The sequence below is a fragment of the Chiloscyllium plagiosum genome, chromosome 18, assembly GCF_004010195.1.
Source record: "Chiloscyllium plagiosum isolate BGI_BamShark_2017 chromosome 18, ASM401019v2, whole genome shotgun sequence".
In the NCBI taxonomy this organism is placed as follows: domain Eukaryota; kingdom Metazoa; phylum Chordata; class Chondrichthyes; order Orectolobiformes; family Hemiscylliidae; genus Chiloscyllium; species Chiloscyllium plagiosum.
Window position 1 is genome coordinate 23,751,847 of NC_057727.1, and position 14,686 is coordinate 23,766,532.

At 38.9% G+C, this 14,686-nt stretch overlaps 2 protein-coding genes across 3 annotated transcripts in view; one reads left to right on the plus strand and one right to left on the minus strand.

Moving 5' to 3' along the window:
* syn2b (synapsin IIb) overlaps positions 1–14,686 on the plus strand; it is a 405,239-nt gene that overhangs the window by 268,413 nt on the left and 122,140 nt on the right. The window lies entirely within an intron of this gene.
* The window catches only part of LOC122558957 (metalloproteinase inhibitor 3-like), a 147,127-nt gene continuing 132,484 nt past the window's right edge, over positions 44–14,686 (minus strand). For both annotated transcript variants that reach the window (XM_043707948.1, XM_043707947.1), the window contains 4 exons: positions 6,051–6,139; positions 3,741–3,849; positions 2,942–3,069; positions 44–1,646 (listed from right to left, as the gene is read on the minus strand). In XM_043707948.1, the coding sequence (XP_043563883.1) occupies positions 1,449–1,646; positions 2,942–3,069; positions 3,741–3,849; positions 6,051–6,139 (524 nt within the window). In that variant the 3' untranslated portion in view covers positions 44–1,448. The remainder of the gene's footprint in view (positions 1,647–2,941; positions 3,070–3,740; positions 3,850–6,050; positions 6,140–14,686) is intronic.

The following is a 14,686-nucleotide window of genomic DNA, read 5'->3' on the forward strand; positions in this document are numbered from 1 at the left end:
GAAAGCTTTTCGTTAGATATTTGACAAGATGGTATAATTCCTACAAAGCACAACAAACATCTAATGAGAATATTTTGTATCTTTATTTTAAAGCAGTTTATAAATGAGTACATTTCAAACTTATGTGGTTTGACTGAAAATGAAGGAGGAACTGCAAAGGAATTGGACTTAAATTTGAATATATTGTCAATTTCAGTTTTGTGCTTTTTTAACTGAATTTGAAGAAACTTTGAAATTAGTTAAATAATTAGATTGAATATTCTGATTAAAAAAATTTTTTCCCAGTTCCCTTTTGTACCTAGTAAGTTAAAGCAATCAAAAATTTTCAATGAGAAATTTATGGTATTTACAAGTATACAAGCTTGAAGGCTGATTCTTGGGGTCCCCACTAGTTATGATGTTCTATCCTTGTATTCATTCCCAGAATTTTTCAAGTGTACATAGTTTCTAATAACTATCTTTTTAAAAAGCGGTTAGAACCAGTATTTTGTGGGCCAAATAATTCGTGAACATCAGTTACTGGTCTTGCTACAGTAGGTGAATGATAAAACACTGAATTTTTTTTTTTACACAACATATATCTGAGATAACTTAAGATCTAGCATGCATACATTGTGCTCAAGTATATGACATTTGGCTGTAGCCCCACTTTATCCTTTGTAGCGCCAGCGCAGATTATATTTTACCACAGGCAATGGGGCAAAGAATGCTAATAAGATCATCTGATAATTCATTTTATTTGGTACTAAACTTCTGAAAACAAACAATTTCCTTTTAATAGGACTCTGTCCCTCAAAAGGATTTTTTTTAAAAAATTGAATATTTCACGGGACAAAGGAAGAAACAGCCTTTTTTGATTGTTACCACTCATCATGTTCATTTGTCCTGATGTATCACACATAATGGCAGCTGATGTGTCCTTTGTGCTGTCAACCACATTTTAATATATTCTTGTATGTAGCACAGCCTTAAAAAAAACAAATTTTGATTGTAATCTCATCACCATCAGTGCAAAAATTAAATTGTTGCACATTAGATTTTTAACCTTGATTTTCAAAAGTCTTGAAAAAGATAATTAATCCAGCATCATTCCTAATTACCAAGACATTTTTTTTCTTTCTAGTTCCACTGAGAACAGTTTTGATGTAAAACTTCACCAGTCAAATACAGAGCTGATATACTTTTTACAAGAAGTGTGGTGGTGGTTATGTTTCAGTTTGCCTCATGTGACAAAACCTATCATTGCAGCAGAATCTAGTGAGGGGCCATAACTTTTTTCATTCATTAGGGTAAGAGCGAACGAAGAAAGTGCTATGCTTCACATAGCAAATAAGAATGCAGTAAGCCAATAAAATGTTTGTATAAACAGAAGAACCTAGGGATCTTTGATACTGCTGCACCACCTGCAGCCGATGGAGAAACACAACTTTTGTGGGGTGAAGGGAGATTCAGGGTTCGCTGTAATAGATATTCTCATTCGCACTGGCTGATCCTTCTCCGCACCAGTGACAGAAACCATCATCTCTCTTCATGCAGACATTGTACTTTGCCTGAGATCCAGCTGGGGTCTTCTCAGTTGCCAGGTCAGTCCAAATGCACTGGTTCTTTGCTGGAGAAGAGCATGGTAGGCTGTGGCAGCTGACAATCTGAAGAACAGAAATATAAAAATGCTGTTGTGAAAGTGTTTTACAAACAAACATCAATTCAGATTATTGATGACTTACACATATAATACTTGTGGAGTAAGGTTGAGTTTATTCAAAGTTAAACTCTGGAGAGTCTGAAATTCTGTTCACTTTGGGTTTATGAATTACAGGACAACGTCGATTATCCAAATGAAACAGGCAGGGAGTACTTTATTTGGATAATGTTTTTACAGGACCTTGACATCTTGTTCAGATAATCCAAAATTTGGACAATTGATGTTTGGATAACCGAGGTTGTACTGTTGTTTGGTATCTCCAGTATATCAGCTAATAAAGAAATCAGGAACCAGTTGCTATTATACAGACCTAGGTGTCTAATGAATTAAACTGATTTATACAAACAATTTCAATCGAAAGGTTAAAAATCGATTATAATTGTGCTGACAATAGTACAAAGGCTATTACATTGCACCAGAATTGTACTAGTGCAAGGAATACAAGAGTTGTGAGGCTATGATGGAGTTGTATAGAACATTAGTTAGGCCACAGCTGGAGGATTGTTTGTAGTTCTGGTCATCACACAATGGAAAGGATGTGATTACTCGGAACAGGATATTGAGAAGATTCATCAGGGCGTTGCCTGGGCTGGAGCCTTTATGTTGTGAAACAAGACTTCATAGACTAGCCTTGTTTTCCTTGGAGCAGAGAAGGCTGAGGGCACTAGATTTAGGTCTACAAGACTCTGGGAGGCAGAGATGGGGTCAGTAGGAAAAAACCTTTCACCAGAGTAAAGGGGCCAAATACTCAGGGGCAGAGATTCAAGAGGCAAGAGGCTTGGGAGGTATTTAAGAAGGATATTTTTTCCACCAAGAGAATGGGTATCTGGAGCTCACTGTCTGAAAGTTAGAGACAGGACCCATTACAGTGTTTAACAAATATTGTAGATGATCCAGTGAAACACCAGAGTATACAAGGCTATAATGCCGGGAACAACAATTGGCATTTGCCATGGAGGGGACAAATCAGCCAGGGTTTCTATCCCTGATTGCTATTGGTAATCCTGGGTGAAAGCACACTTTTCAAGTAAGGACAGAATTATTTGCCTTGTAATGGCCTCTGTAATACTTGTCATCCTTCACTGTTTCTGCTCACATTAAGGAGCGCTGCACTGTACTGAAATGTCATTAGTTCCCAGAACAGTTCCACTGTAGCAATTCACTGCCATATAGAAAGAGGTGTTGGGGGGAAAATAAAGAAACAAGAAGATGGAAAAATGTCTCAGAAATTTGACTTACTTGACAGGAGCAGCCTGTTTTGTATTTGTTCCACTTCAGGTTCCGTTTTTGCAATGAAGTTAAATCATCCCATGGGACAATCCAATTACAAATCCCAATATGAACTTTTCCCTGAGTATCAAGTTGGCCTAAAGCAAGAGAAAAAGTGTTCCTATTTAATACAGGAAGGGGCAAAAATTGCAATCAGCTCCTCTTGGAGCTACATTAGACATAGGTTTGATATGTAAACTTGGGAATCCAAAGTTGTAGCACTTTCAAGACTAAAGTCCAGTTTTAAAGTAAATGCTAAATACTGCAGATGCTGGAAATCTGCAACAAACACAGAAAATGCTGGAGAAGCACTGCGGGTCTGGCAGTAGCTGTGGAGAGAGTGAAACCCAGAGTTAATGTTTCAAATCTGGTATGACTCTTGTTCAATTCTTCAGTTCTTTCCTCTCTCCTCCAGCCCATCCCCTGTCCAGTTAAATCATTCACTTTGGTGAAATCACGGGAGATCTGAATTAAAAGCAGAAAAACTGGAAAAGCTCAGCAGGTCTTGCAGCATTTATGTAAAGTGAAACAGTGTTATTTTTTCCAGTCTAACATGACTTTTATTCTTCAGTTCCAAAGAAATTGTGCTTTTCTCTCTCTGAAGATGCTTCCAGACCTGCTGAGTTTCTCCAGACCTTCTTTATTTTAATTTCAAATCTCTAGCAAATACAGAACTCTGCTGTTATCACAGGAAATTTGGCTGTTTTAAATGTAATATAAACAACTGCATTCAAACTATGAAACTTGTCCCACTAAATTCTTATCTTACCTGTTATGAGGTACTGAATACTGAGTTTGAGCTCTACACCACATGCAGCAGAGCTAGAAGCTGTGTAGACATATTCCACCATTTTCTTCTTTTCAAATCCTTCATAAATCTGGTAAAGGTTTCAACATTAATTCTTTTAGAACAAAGCTGCATTATCATAATCAAAAATTTCACTTGAACACTGAACTTGTGAAATTACACCAAATCTTCATGAGAAAAGCTAGTCTTCTAATTAATAACTGCAGTTTCCTACATGAATAATTGTTGCAAAACTCATGTTCATTGTGGAGTTGTTTACATTGTTAGGGTTCCTGAGAGGAATTGTATGGATATAACAGTCAGTCCATGCATTAGAGCGATCTTTGCAGTAAATTACTCAAATATAATTATGTTTAATATTATTCAATATCAATGTCTAAGACTTAGTTAATTAATTAAATATATTGCTGTGATATTATGACAAATATTTTTTTATTAAACATTCGTTCGTAGGATGTAAGCATTGCTGGCAGAATTTATTGCCCATCCCTAATTAAGAGTCAACAACTTTGCCACGAGTCTGGAGTCACATGTAGGTCAGATTTCCTTCCCTAAAGCAATGGTGAACCAGATGGGTTTTTATGACAATCAACAGTTGTTCCACAACTACCATTAGGCCAGCTCTTTATTTCAGATTTTATTAAATTTAAATTTCACCATCTGCTATTAAGGAAATTGAATCCAGTCCCCAAATCATTGGCTGTGGTTTCAGATTGCTTACTTAGTGGCATTACCACTACAGCACTTGTAGGTTGGTAAGCTCAGTTGCCTGAATGGCTGGTTTGTGATGTTAATAGCATGGGCTTAATTCACACACTAGCTGAGATGATCATAAGAGGGGCTCTTCTTCTCAACCTCTCTCCTTGCCTGAGGGATGGTGACACTCATGTTAAACCACAAGCCCGTCGTCTTTCTCTATATTGAAGGAGCAGCCCAATGGTCCATTAGGACTATGGTGACTTTATACAACAGGAAAATAAACCTTCAGTAAACTTTTTTACATAGTGATAATGCAGAAATTTATTGTGGAAATGGAAAGATCAAAGAACATCAAAAGAACTACTTCTAATGAGTTGTGGTAATTTTGGCAAATTATAAAGTCATAGAGATGTACAGCATGGAAACAGACCCTTCGGTCCAACCCGTCCATGCTGACCAGATATCCCAACCCAATCTAGTCCCACCTGCCAGCACCCAGCCCATATCCCTCCAAACCCTTCCTATTCATATACCCATCCAAATGCCTCTTAAATGTTGCAATTGTTCCAGCCTCCACCACTTCCTCTGGCAGCTCATTCCATACCCGTACCACCCTCTGCATGAAAAGGTTTCCCCTTATGTCTCTTTTATCTCTTTCCCCTCTCACCTTAAACCTATGCCCTCTCGTTCTGGACTCCCTGACCCCAGGGAAAAGCCTTTGCCTATTCACACTATCCATGCCCCTCATTTTGTAAAGCTGCATAATGTCGCCCCTCAGCCTCTGACGCTCCAGGGAAAACAGCCCCAGCCTGTTCAGCCTCTCCTTATAGCTCAAATCTTCCAACCCTGGCAACATCTTTATAAATCTTTTCTGAACTCTTTCAAGTTTCACAACATCTTTCCGATAGGAAGGAGACCAGAATTGCAGCCACCTTCACTATCCTATCTACCTGTGACTCCACTTTCAAGGAGCTATGAACCTGCACTCCAAGGTCTCTTTGCTGTCCACTACACCTCCAATTTTGATGTCATCTACAAACTTACTAACTTGTACCTCTTATGCTCGCATCCAAATCATTTATGTAAATGACAAAAAGTAGTGGACCCAGCACCGATCCTTGTGGCACACCACTGGTCACAGGTCTCCAGTCTGAAAAACAACCCTCCACCACCACCCTCTGTCTTCCATCTTTGAGCCCGTTCTGTATCCAAATGGATAGTTCTCCCTGAACCAGCACAGATGTTGGAAATTATAATTGAATTATAAATATGGAAATTATATTTTGAAGGCAAGGTATAAAGGGTATTGTAGCCAATGTAAACATCTAAGATAAAAAAGAACAACAATGATTCCTGAAAGTCCAAATAAAAAAAACACAGGTAATGCTATAAATTCACAGCTGGGTCAACTATCATTTCATCGAAACAATGAGAGTTACAATTTGGATGGGATTCTTTGTCAGAACATTAACCTGTCTTTGTCTATAAGCCACTGGCATTTTCAAAGTTTTCCATTTTCAGTTTATATCCAAAGGCCCATTCTGTTAGCCAGAGTCTTTAACCTTTACTTACCTTTTCTTGCTTTACTGCATATTGGATCGTATAAGGTTCCATGTTGTTAGAAGAAACCAAACTTTTACTAGTGACCGATACTCGTATCACTATTAAAAACAAAATAAGAGAGAATATTATCCTAACATAACATGTGAATAAACAGGCAGGATATTTAAGATGATTTGTAACAGAGTTGTAATACAGTGTAACAAGAAAAGTTTCCAATGATGCAGCTTTTGTTGCTAGTTTTAATTTTATTCGTAGGAAAAGTTTTCAGTTTATTCTCGCATAATTCAAAGGTCCAACTGCTAATGGTGAGGATTTTCCTTATGAGAAAGAATATGTCATATTAATCTGTCATGCCAATGGTATCCCGGAACAGTTGAAAATAATTCTGCACTTTTAACTCTGTTTAGTTCCTCTGTGTTCAGCCGCAGTTGCTTCCATCCACTAAATCTATAATCAACAAAGCTCATCAAAAATTAAACAGTAACTTCTATAGTTGGGAGTACCAATGAATATTCATTAGGTGTAGAAAAATGTAACATTTTTATGTTTTTGGAGAGTAGCAGATCGAATCAATGCAAAAGCACAATGGTTTTGATTTTCATTATGAAGTTGGAGATGCAGAACTGGGAGAAATTCCAGGTCTACAAATCTGACAATTAACAATGGCTGCCTGCACTCCGGAGTTTTCATCTGGGTTCTGACGAAGAGTCATATTGGGCTTGAAATGTTAAGTCCGCTTCTTTCTGTAGAAATGTTGCCAGACCTGCTGAGTTTCTCTAAGAATGTTTTGGGGCAAGAAAAATCCTTCGACAACATGGATCCTTTGAAAAATGCCAAAGCTAACCATCTTTCTGTCAACTGCTTAATGCCCAGATAAGGTGTATGCTGCACCCATTAGTCCAACACAATCATAGTCAGGGATTTACAACCACAGCAGATCCTTGATGCAGAAAGCCTCCCACCTGTATTTGGCCAGAGTTAAGTGCACTCACCTGAAAGGCCTGTTGGAAACAGAATCAGCCATGCGAAAAGATGTCCAAGGTGCCTGCCAGATGTTTACTGTGATTGTTTTTTCAGGATTTGGCAGTTGCCATTTTGACTTTCAAGGTGTAGCTCATGTATAACAAATGAAAATGCAACATCTTGTCATATAGAATGTATCTAGTCCTCAGTGCAAGGTTGCTTAATTCAGATTGTATAATAGTGGTTCACCATCACCTTCTCAAATGCAATTAGGGATGAGCAATAAATACTGGTGTAGCTAGGACTGCCACATCCTATGAAAGAAACAAAATCTAGCAATTTTGGAATTTTTAGTTCTATCTTTTCATGTTGTCCTATTTATATTGAATAATCCGGTTATCTGAATCAAGCATTTTTTCAAGTCAAGAAACAAATAGTCGGACATGAGCTCCAATTTAATCACCTGTTTTAATATCCTGAGAATCCATATTAATTATAGACCAAAACTATACTTGAGGTAAGAGTAATAGCTGAAGATATTTTCAGGAATGGACCTAATACGAATTCATCCAACAAGCTGTGGTTGCCAGACATGCACTCCCTTTTCTCTCACCAGCTTTGGAAAGCTAAAAGTCACCCAGTCTCTGCATGAAGCCAGCCAGCTGCTTAGTCCTGCATTTTGGAAGAGGCAGCAGAAACTGGCATTTGGGGGATGGGGGGGACGGGGGGTGGGGTTGGCGGTGATAGTGTCAGTTGTGGAATCAATCCTCATTAGATCAGAGAAAATGTTCATCCTTCCACTCAGCTGGGTAACTATCCCATCAGGATTTTGATATGATAAATTCTCCCAGTATTAGACATTGCATCAAGATACTGCAGTAAGTGTTCCTGACAGGCACAGCTTGGGTGTATTAGGAATCCAGCTGCATCTGGTGTATCATACATTTTACTATAATTAATATTCTGCTGCTGTTACTTAGTGCTTAACCCTTGTTCTGTGCTGTCAATAGAATACTCCTGATGATAGTTAATGTATAATGGGAGAGAACTGAAAGCCAATCCTACAATTACATGATATTAGCATCTTTACAGCAGAATATTTAAGATGAAAACAAATACACTTTATGTTTAATCTTGTTGGTAAAATTGCTTTGTGGACAGACTGAATTTTTTTAAAAATCAGACTAACATTCACATTCTCTGCTGGAAAAAGTCTATTTCTTATTTGTAATTTCTTTGCTTGATGAAAGAAAATGTTACTTTTCAGCCTTCTTCTGTATGCAGATTAACTCATTGTACAATTCAGTCACAGGTACAATGCAGCCAGATGCAAAGAGGAATACTATTTCATAGTTCACCCCATTGCTACCTAATGTCTGTTTCTCTCAATATTTTAATCTGTCCTGCTGCATAATAACAGCCTGTTTTACTAAGTGTAAACTATTGATTTACAAAATGAAAATAGAATTACAAATTGAGGCGGCATGTAAATTTTACCTAAAATGTTTAAATTAAACCAATTTTATTGTTTTGAATTCCAGATCAGCAATTTAATTTGCATATCTGCAAACTCACAAATGCAAAACAGTCTAATCTTTAATTAGTCATGTTTAAAATTCCTAGGAACCAGTGCTATAGAAATCAAAAGGAGGCTGACAGGAGAATAACAGAGATCAGACTGAGACACAACATAAAAGGGTAATATCCCAATGTAGCCTACATACCTGATACAAACAAATATACACAATAATGTGATTTGTAATGGAGGAAGAATCTTTACTTAATCAAAGATCTATTTGGTTTTGTCTATTAGATGGCAACTGAATGGCCTTGAAATTCAACAATAGTATTTACACTTTTACCTTTCAAACCTTTCCTTGACAAAAATATATTCTCCATCCTCCTTTCCTTGCAAACTTAGTCCTTTTCTCTCCATAATCCTGGAACATCTTGTTTCCTTCTTACTTTCATGTCTGAATCTCCCATTATTCTATTTGAAGGTCTTCAGTTAGGTTTTCATCCTCCTAACAATATCGAAATGACAATAACCAAAAACACACATAATACTATCTGGAACTGTGATCATTGTATGTAGTCCTTCCTCTCTGTCTCTTTTACTCCTTTGCTTTCTTTAACACAATAGATGATATGATTTTGTCCTTGCCAGTTCCATAGAATTGATCTTGTTTGGCCCCATTTATCCCTCACAATCAAAATTAAAAAATCTCCAAGAATGTTCCCAGACTCTAGCTTAGCTCCACACTATCATCCCAGTTTCCTGTATTGTTCAGTCCCCATTTTGAGCTACACACTGAACCTCGATGACATTATTTGAAACCATGCTATCAAATTCCTGATATAATCCAATAACATCCAGGTCTGTCTTTCACCCTCTCTCTTAATTTCCCTCCAACCCTTCACTGCTACTGTACTGTAAGGCTACTTGTGAATGTTCACTTTTGACTGAGCTACAGCCTTGTCCAATTAAGCTTGTCTTCAGGCCCCACCACAAATGCCATGCCTCACCACTAAGGCCATCACTTCCATATTTGCAGTTTTGGCATTCTGTCCTATGGAGCTGAGTTTCCTATTTTACATCCATTCCATCACAAAAACATAACACATGAGCTCAGCTTATCGGTTGCTGAATCTCAATTCATATCATTACCACTACAATTATTCCAATTGGATTCTGGCTGGTCCCACATCAATCATTACATATAAACTTCATTGTGACCAAACTCAGCAAGTTGCCTCTGATTATCCTGCACCAAGCTATGCCATTACTGACCTAAAAAAGATCACCTATACAGTGTATTCAAAAAGACGGGTACCCAATGAACACAGTCCGCAGATTTCTCAGCAACAAGCCCAAACAAGGAGACAAAACGCGTCCAGAAACTTTAGCCACTCTCCTCTACATCAAAGACATCTTGGGAATGACTGCCAGACTACTCAGACCCCTTGGCATTCATGGTAACCCACAAACCCACCAACACACTAAAACAGCAGCTATTGAACTTGAAAGACCCCATACAGACAACAAGCAAAACTAATATTATTCACAAAATACCGTGTAAGGACTGTAACAAACACTACATTGGACAAACAGGCAGAAAACTAGCCACCAAGATACATGAACACCAACTAGACATGACCCTCTCTCACTAGTATCTTCACATACGGATGAGGAAGGACACCACTTCGACTGGGACAATACATCCATCCTAGGACAAGCCAAACAAAGACACGCACGAGAATTCCTAGAAGCATGGCATTCCAACCAAACTCTATCAACAAACACATCGAGTTCGACCCCCATCTATCACTCCCTGAGAAAAGGAACGGGAAGTGACTTCACCACAGGAAATGACATCACAAACCCAAAGAAACCCAAACATATAAATAGAAAGCAGGAATTATCAACAGTGTTTTGCCAGGAGGCCCACTGAAGATGTTACCTAGTAGGGTGATGAAACGTCTAGAAATGAAACTTCCAGCTCAGCAAGCAAACCTACATCCAGAACTTCAACTTGAGCTACAAATCTTCTCAAAACATGCTATGACCTACACTGTCTTTCAATTCACCAATACCTTACATTTAAAATCCTCATGCTTATGATTAAATTGTTTCATGCTACAGTCATTGGAACCAGGCAGATCTCGTTGACTAGGTAATCCTTGATTAGGGTTGTTAACCTAGTCCAAAAAGTCTACCCTGGTTGACCAAGATAAACAGTGCATTCAGAATCATCTCAGTTCAGAGGACTATCTCCAAGCTGGCTGGCTGGCTTGCAAGTAAAGGGTGACAGGATACTGACTTTTGTGCAGTTACTTCACATGGACTCACCCCTTCTGAATTCTGTAACATTCTCATTCATCACAAACCCGACATTCCTAAAATTCTAATCTCATGTCTCTTCTCCCAAACTTTTTCCTTTTCTCCAAAATCCTGGAACATCTTGTTTTCTTCTAACATAATGTCTGAATCTCCCACTATTGAAATGACAATAAACAAAGTCACAAACATTGGTCTGTAACAGTGATCATGGTGCATAGTCCTTCCTGTTTCTTCATAGCAACCATGTCTGCAGCCACCTTGTCCACTCTTTGGAATTCCTCCAATTGACCTTTCCACCATTTTCTCATACTTTTTTCTTAAATTCCACTCTTCATATTATCAGTTTTCCTTATTTTCCTTTCAAACTATAATGAAATGAGAGCAGATTTTGTCTTGTTTGAGACTGACAGCAAATTTGGGAGATAGTTATATGCTGTGTTAAATTTGGAAAGTCAGAATTGCTGTCAGTGGTTCCACCCTTCTCCATACTGAATTCTTTCCCCACCTCCCCATTGAAGTCAATGATAATCAGGGAACACTGTCCATTGGTGATTTATACCTAACATAAATGAAGGTGACTTTAGCTTTTAGAGGCCAATTATCTCAGCTACAGGATATCTCTGCAGGGGTTCTTCAGATTTAATATCTTCTAATCAACCTGTTCAGAGACATTATTGCTCACTTCTGGAGTAGGTGGGGCTTGAAACTGGGCCTCTTGGATCAGAGGTAGGGTTACTACCTCTGCACCACAAAACCCAGTTTCTCAAGGTAGCACATGAGGCCTTATCATCTTCATCAATAACCATCCCTCTAAATGAGGTCAGAAAAGTAAAGTTTACTGATATGTTCTAGTAACAACTCCTTAGATATTGGAATGGTCTGCGTCTGTACAGAGCAAGACCTGGACAACATTCAACCTATCACCTTCATCGCCTCCCCCACTCACCTATTGTACTCTATGCTACTTTCTCCCCACCCCCACCCTCCTCTAGCTTATCTCTCCACGCTTCAGGCTCTCTGCCTTTATTCCTGATGAAGGGCTTTTGCCCGAATCGTCGATTTTGCTGCTCGTCGGATGCTGCCTGAATTGCTGTGCTCTTCCAGCACAACTGATCCAGAATCTGGACAACATTCAGCCTTGTGCTGATAAGTGGAAGTGACAATTGAGTCATATTAAGCCTGAAAATTCTTACAACATGAGAAAAAAATCTAATCACCCACCCTATTGACATTCAATGGTATTTACCATTACTGAATCAAGCACTATTAATTTCTCTGGAGTGCTGCTTTCCAATGACCAAAAACATAACTGGGCCTGCCAGTGGGTGCAGATACCAATCGTAAGCTGCAAATACTGCAGCATGTAACTCATCTTCTGATTCTCCTAGGCCTGTTTTTACAAGATCCAAGTGAAACAGGTCATTTGCCCTCTTGCACAAACGAGTACTCAAAAAACCTGAGAATATCCAAAACAAAGCAATCCATTTAATCAGCACCCAATCCATCAGCTTAATCAATCACCTCCTCTCCCTCTGATACACAATGGTAGCAATGTATGCTATTTACAAAATGTACTGGAGTGATTCCAAAAGCTCCTCTAACAAGGGTCTTCCAAACCAGCACTCTATCATCCAGGGAGAACAAAACAGAAGAATTCTTTCTTCACATTTAGGGGCTAAGGGTTAGCACTATTGCCCATTTCTGAATGCCCTGGACAAGGTGGTGGTGGTGGTGCACTGCCTTCTTGAACTGTTGTAGCCAATTTGGTGTAGGCACACCAACAATGCTATTAGGGAGTGATTTGCAGGATTTGACCCAACATTAAAGAAATGGTGAAGGATTTCGAAGTCAGAATGGTAAATAGCTTGGAGGGCAACTTGCAGGTTGTGATATTGCCATTATCTGCTGCCCTTGTTCATCTTAGTAGTAATTACTGTGGATTTAGAAAGTGCTGTCTAAGGAACCTTAGTACACACTGTTGCACTGAGCATTGGTGGTGGAGAGAGTGAGTGTTTGTGGATATGATGCCAATCAAGTGGACTGCTTTGTCCTGGATGCTATCAAATGTTGTTGGAGCTGCCTTCATCCAGGCAAGTAGGAAGTATTCCATCACACTCCTGACTTGATCTATAGGAACAGTGCCACCTCATCATTCCTTTTCAAGTCACACATTTTCTGATTTGGAAAGGTAGTCCTATTTCTGCTAGATTGGTCCTACAGTAGGTGATAAAACAGCCAGCACAAAGGAAAAATCTACTGGACCTTGTGTTCCCCAATCTACATGTCACAAGTACATCTGTCTGTGATAATTTTGGGTAGTGCCCACCTGTCCTAAGTGGGATAGATTTCAACAGATCTAGCAACTCAAAACTGAGCATCTATGAGGCATTGTGGGACCATTGACAGCAGCAGAGTTGTATTTGCTGCAGTCTGTAACCTCTTTGTCTGATATATATCTCACTGTGTCTTTACTATCAATCCAGGGACTAACTCTGGTTCAATTGAGGAGGGTCAAAATGCATGCCAGCAGCAGAAGCAAGCATACCTAAAAATGAGATGTCATCCTGGTGAAGGTACAATGCATTACCATATACATGCCATAGAGTGGAAGCAGAATCCCAAACCCAAAGGATCAGATCAAAGTTTTGTGGTCCAACCACTTCTAGTCATGAATGCTGTCTGATCGTTAAATGACTAGCCAGACAAGGGATGGAATTACCAGCTCCCAGAGATGGCAAACCTAGAGGCATGAAGGCCATGGTGATCTGTTATGTCACCATTCTAATACCTAATGAAGTGCCCTCCAGCCTCTACAGATTTAAGATATGGACAGTAAAGTCTTTATCTAGTTAATTAAGGACCACGTAAGGTCCTCAAGCCATTGCTGCTGGGATTAATCCAGCTGCAGAGTGACCTATTGCCATGCAGCAATCCCAGTAGCTGCTATCCTGCAGGAACCTTGTCATTTCAGCTGCCCTGCGATTGACTGCATTCCTTGTTTGATGTTGTCATGAATACTGGCATCTTGGGAAACCCTTGACTTGGTACAAGATTCAAAATCGCCTCAAGGAAAGAAGGTCAATACACAAAGATCACTAGATCTTTATGTGCAGCGTTGTTAGAGGTCAACAATTAATGATTTGCTATTAACCACAACATCTAGGTCACAGAGTAATGCAGCTCGGAAACAGATCCTTCAGTCCAACCAGTCCATGCTGACCATAATCCCAAACTAAGCTCGTCCCACCTGTCTGCTCCTGGCCTATTTCGCTCCAAATCTTTCTTATTTGTGTATTTATCCATATGTCTTTTAAATATTGTAAGTGTACCCACATTCAACACTTCCTCAGGAAGTTCATTGCACACGCAAACCACTCTCCGTGTAAAAGATTTGTCCCTCATGTCTTTTTGAATCTCTCTCCTCTCCCCTTAAAAAAATGCCACTTCGTCTTAAAATCTCCCATCCTAGGGAAAATACAGCTACTATTAACTCTATCGATTCCTCCCATTATTTTATAAACTTCTATAAGGTTGCCCCTCAACCTCCTATGCTCCAGTGAGAAAAGTTCCAGCCTTTCTTTATAACGCAAACTTTCCATACCCAGCAACATTCTGATAAATCTCTTCTGAACCATCATAGTATTTGTAGTTAGGAAGGAAAGTCAAAAACTATTGATAATTTGTGTGGGCTAGTTCGAGTTGTTGAGATTACTGTCAGCTTTATAGTTAAAATCATTAAAGGGTCTCAAATGTAATGACTAATTTATTCAAACACTAAGAAAGTGTTCGCTAAAAGTGTTAGCTATTTTTCAATCAATTGTGCCATTTGAAACCAGTGGGT